Source organism: Saccostrea cucullata, unplaced genomic scaffold (genome assembly GCF_032062105.1).
Source record: "Saccostrea cucullata isolate Sc308-1 unplaced genomic scaffold, CSIRO_AGI_Scuc_v1 ctg1485, whole genome shotgun sequence".
Lineage (NCBI taxonomy): Eukaryota > Metazoa > Mollusca > Bivalvia > Ostreida > Ostreidae > Saccostrea > Saccostrea cuccullata.
The window spans coordinates 7,072-12,831 of NW_026939807.1; the positions used below are offsets into that span (position 1 = coordinate 7,072).

Genomic DNA, 5,760 nt, shown 5'->3' on the forward strand with positions numbered 1-5,760 from the left:
ACATTTTTCGTTGAGAAAATATCACTTGATCTGCCTCTTACTGAGTAAAAACTACATCACGGTTTATGAAATGACGTCACGTCGACAAGTAGATTGCGATCAGTGACTTGTTTATAACTTGTTTTGTAATGTGGAATTTAATTGACGACAAAAATGCACGCTGTAGTAAGTTTTGGTGTATTTTGATGCTTATCTTCAGTTAAATTAGCAAATCAAATAATTTTGCTTTTATATGTTAATTATAAAAGCAAATTAATGTATGTTCCCAGTAATATTTTTAAGTTTTGTATCTGGAAGATAAAATTTGTTATATTTTAATGTTTATATATTTAATGAAAGAATAATCCACCCATGAATGTAAAAGAATGCCCCAACATTATTAAAATACATGTTATGGTAATGGTTATATGTTTATCAAGGTTGTTACCTTGATTACCCGTTTGCAAATAAATATATAACCCTATGTTGAAAAAAAACATTGTTTAAACGTTTTGATTGCACAGTGTGGGATTTAAGGTGTTTCCAAAAACCATTTTAAATATTCCGAATTTCCTCTTTCCGGCATATTAAGTGTTTGTCTAATCACCGTTGACAGACAACAACTATTTCTATTTAAGCACATTTTCAGTATTCTATTTATTTACCAGATGTCCTCTCAAAGATTTTGCAGCTTTGTGCTTCCTTGACTTAAGGTAATTAAGATTCCATTTTAATGTAACTTTATTGAATATATAATTACAAATGGTTCACATCTGTTCAGTTAAATGAAGTTATTTACTTGAAATGATACTTAAAACTGATGCTGGAAATTTTTAACTGTCGTGACAATAATATTTGAAAGAACATAAAACAGGAAGTTGAACTTCAAAGTTTTGTATATGTGTTTTTAAATTTCTTATCTTTTTTATAAAACGGTTTTTGATTTTTGAATTTTTGAAATTGTTCTCCTCGTGACAATGCTGACCTTATCAGGTAAGCGTTGTGTATTTATTTCAATGAACGATCTGGAGATAACGAACAGTATTCAAGAGCAGACACGGACCTCTAAAACACAAGAGGCGGGATCAGGTTCCATGCCAACGGAGAAATTTCAAACTCCTTTACATTATTTTTGAAAAAAAAAATTAAACCTTAATTTTACAGTCATGGCGAAGATTTTTGTGATTTTATTGTTTGACTAGGATCAAGATAACAGACAGTAGTGATCGATGTCTTATAGACTTCACACATTGCAGATCATTACGATCTATAAGCACGTATCCCTCGAAATCCAAAAGATTGGCTCATTTGCATTGGAGTAGCTGGTTTTTTTCTGTTGACCGGTGTCCAGTCACAGTCGCCCCAAGACTTTGTTATGATCAACATGATCAAGTAGCTGAAACCGATCTTCATGATGCACTAGAAAACAGGAAAATCATATTTATTTTTCATTTTTTTTTTTATTGTTTGGCGCAAATTAGGCTTATTTTCAAGTCTTAAATACAATTAACATTATTTATTCATTAATACGTTGCTGCTTTAAGGTTTCTTCAAAGGTCAACATGTTCAAAAATTTATTTTTACAATAGCCCCAAAACTATATGAGGTATAAAGTTAAAACTTTTACAGTATATCGATTTTTCATTGATTAACAGATAGAGAGTATCACTTGATAAAAAAATACTTGGAAAAAATAATAATTGAGAAAAATTCTTCTTAAAAATGCATATATTTTCAAAAAATAAACCTAATTAATTCAGTGCTCTAAGTGAAAACCATCACTGCAGAAACAAAAAAATATTTATCAATGAAGGGCAAGTTGGACTTGGATAGTCTCTGGAAAGTTGCTTTCCCTGTTTATTTTGTCCAAATGTTAAGACTTGAAAGTGAAAGTACATTGCAAATGGCGGATTCTATGGGGGTCTTGTCTTTATACATGTCATGCTTTCAATAACAGCCTTTCAGAGACCATTCATGTCCAACTTGCCCTTCAATGATAAACATATATTATTTCTGCAATGATGGTCTTCACAAAAAGGACAGAATAAAGCAGGTACATTTTTTTAAAAATATGCACATTTTCTGATACAATTTTTCTTCAAACACATCTTTATCTAAAATATTTGTTATCAACTGATACTTTCTATCTATTAATCAATGATATATTTATAAACTGTAAACGTTTCAACTTTATACCATACATAGTTTTGAAGCTGTTGTAAAAATAATTTTTTAGATATGTTGACCTTTGACGAAACCTTAAGTCACATGACAGGAACTTTATAAATAATGCACGGCTACTAAACAGTTCAAGAATAAAAGTATTCTTTTTTTCACTGTACTGCTAGGAGACAGCCTCTGCGGGTCAAGAGTTTAATCCCGGATTGTGGCGGAAGTGGAGTTCCTTACGTAAGTGAACTCTTTGTTTTTCGTGCTTTTTTGTATCTAATACCTTTTCGCTTAAGGAAGTGATAATAGGTTTATAGAGTTTTTGTAAAATGTGATTCATAAATAAAAATTAATCTCAATGCAATGTGCATCTGTAACGATACTCAAATAAAACGTATGTTCAAGAAACTCTATCTCACTTTCAATTTCAATGACCGTGAAGTATATGGCGTCGTACAAGAATTCCAACAGCATCGAAAGCAAGTTTTTAACTTGCCTAGATTGCCAAGCTGTCTAGCGTTCTGTATTGCTTGGAATAAGTTCAACCCCGGTCTGGAACGGAAGTGGGCTTCCTCATAAAGATGAATTTTTTGTGCTTTTATTTATGTCAAATAAATTTTGATTAGATATTTAAAAATGTTATATACATTTTGTTAAAAACATTTTATCCCTTTAAATTACCTAAATAACAGAACATAAAAATAAAACAATTTCCCATACATAAAACTTTGAGTATTGAATTTATCTAGTTAAGATAAAAGACTTACATTTGATTTATTAGTTCAGTTTCTACTAAAACTAAATAATGGAATTCACTATAAAATATAGGTTTTCCTTATTTTAATGTGTATCAACAAACCTTCGTTTATATTGAAGTTCATAACAAATCACTTAAAAATTAGATATTGAACAATTTTTTTTTCAAAAAGTAGCTTGCTCCCTTAAAATTGTTTTGTATTATCTTGTTATGAAATGCATAATTTCATGAATTTCTCATACAAATTTTAGGCAATGGAAAACTCTCAGCGCCTATCGGAAATTCTGTATGTCGGGCTATGTCGTAAAATAGGGACACCGAAGGAAGTGCGCATCAGACGAGACGTGAGGGACATGGAGGATATGATAGACAAGTCTGTGATGAGAGGCGGAAGAAGAATGCTTACCGGAAGTCATAGGGAGGGATTCAGGTTAAAGGAGTCAGACAAGGATTACATGTGTTGGTGTTGTCATTGTAAAGTAATAAATAACATCTCCCAGCTCAGCACATACGATCCATCAAAGCATAGTATTTTTCTCATGGAGGACACTTATACGCCGCCTGGATTTGTTCGACTACAGCTTCTTACTCCGCCCACAGGAACACTCACATCATCAATAATTCCCTTAGATGAAAGAATATATGTATCCAGTGTTTTACATAAGCAAACGTGGGTTAAAGAAATAGGCATTCCAAATCCAACTTTTCATGGTCCTTGTTTACTTTGCCACGGAGAAGCCTTACCTATTGATAATGCAGTTTGTTTCACCAGCAAATATTGGCCAAATATTACAGATCAGTGGATAGACAGATGCTTAAGGCACATGTGGCCTCCTGCAAGTGTGCTTAATGATATCTTAAACAACAATATTCATTGTGTTGCTATTGGAAGCAAATGCACTACCATGGAAAATGAGTTAGAATGGAGATTGTCCTTTTCTCTTGCCGAACTAAAGTTAGTATACACCATGAATCATACTCAATTTTTATGCTATGGCCTCCTCAAGATATTTCTCAATGAAGTTCTCAATAATAACGTAGAGGAACCATTGTTGTGCTCTTACTTCATGAAGACAACAATGTTCTGGTTAATACAACTAGGGCATTTAAGCTGGTATCCGTACAAGTTACTGGAATGTTTTTGGAAGTGTCTTAAATACCTCATACACAACGTTTATTGTGGTAAATTTCCCAATTTTTTTATTGCACAGAACAACATGTTTTTAAACAAGGTTGTCAATGTTGCACGCGAATCCTTGTTAGAACAACTAACTCAGTATTACAGTCTAGGCGTATCCTGTGTACTCCTTAGTCCGACTCTCAGATCCATCCTTGAACCAGCCCTCAGTAGACCGATATCTGTGATCCCTCGCGCTATATCACAATTTTACGATCTCGTGTGTCCATGTTGTATTGAAAATTGTATGAGGACTGAAGTATTGGACCTTCAAGATTTATACGATTTTAAAGAATGCTTTTCCTTTTTAAGGTCTCTAGAAAATCTGTTACATTTTTCAACGTCACAGTACCAATCCTGTACTGTACAGGTCTTTACAGCAAAAGCTTTTGCTCTCATTCCATTTAGTATGCTGAAAGCTGCTTCGCATTTTCCCCACAAACGTGTCTATCACTTAGATAGAAACCGCTGCAGCATTCTGAAAATATTATCGAGGATAGGAACCATTTCGCATTCACTGTTTTTAGCTTTGTATTACTATCGGACAGGGAGATATAAGGAAGCCCTTTATATAACAAATCAGACTAAAGGAAGACTTTCGAGGGCCTACATTAAGCGTCGTGGTATGGAAGACGAAGAAGTATACAGAGAAATTGAAAATAGTCCGCCTTTATCTAGACAAATGAACATTTCCTGGATAACAGAAATAAACCTTAAGTTTGGAGTACACTATATTGAAGATTTAATATTTGAAGATCGAGAAAGAAAAGAAAATGATAATTCAATATATATTTCACCATTTGTGTTGGTAGATATGCTGTCTGTATTATCAAACTATAAACTACGTAACAAATATCAGTATCTGCAGGCCCTGACAGATCTTCATACGTTCATTCTTTGTGATGATAAAAGATATATTAAAAAAAAATATTTATCCTGGTATATTCTTGGAATTTGTCAGCAAGTTGTAGGAATATTTCATGGAGCATTAGAGTCTTACCAAGAAGCACTTAGACTAGAACCAGACTACATAACACAGAAAACGATGGAAAAGAGAATAGAATATATTCACCAGCAACAGTTTCTATTCTTTTTGCTCTGGTACATGTGTTCTCTTTTTTACGCAAGTGATCCAGGGACTATGTAAACGTTAAGATTACGTTTTACTCCAATGTAAATGGTACATGTAATACTCCCAAGGACAAATAAGACTATTGAATCGTATACTTTAGCTAAGATACTGTTGACTGCGAATGTATTGCAGTTAAATGATGTAATGAATATTCCATAATTCACTTATTGTAAAAAAAATATACAATAAAATCTATATGATATTGAATTGGATTTGTTTTATTGTAAAGAAATAAAAAAAAAATTAAGAAGTATCGTGTCTGTCATTGCAAACATAAGAAATATTTCCACAGAAAAATATATGCGGTTCTAAAACATTGTTAGGTCATGAGCAAGCTCTGTCTGAAGTAAAAGACGCTATTGCTCCTCCTTAAGAAAATGATTCCTATATACCCCAAAACTTTGTTTAGGGGGGGGGGGGTATGAAAACTTTATTAAAACAGTAGCTTTATATCTTGAATGTCTGATGTGTATATCTTTAGATTAATTGCCATGAGACCTGTAGAAAATACAGCAGCAATTATAATGCTGATGTAGGAATTGAATC

General features: G+C 32.7%; 1 protein-coding gene across 1 annotated transcript; it reads left to right on the plus strand.

Moving 5' to 3' along the window:
• Nucleotides 1-589: 589 nt before the first annotated feature.
• LOC134254019 (uncharacterized) lies at nucleotides 590-5,368 on the plus strand. Its single transcript, XM_062736592.1, has 3 exons — nucleotides 590-692; nucleotides 2,328-2,388; nucleotides 3,157-5,368. Exon 3 carries the CDS (start codon nucleotides 3,160-3,162, stop codon nucleotides 5,227-5,229), a length of 2,070 nt encoding a protein of 689 aa, XP_062592576.1. The 5' UTR covers nucleotides 590-692; nucleotides 2,328-2,388; nucleotides 3,157-3,159; the 3' UTR covers nucleotides 5,230-5,368.
• Nucleotides 5,369-5,760: the final 392 nt, after the last annotated feature.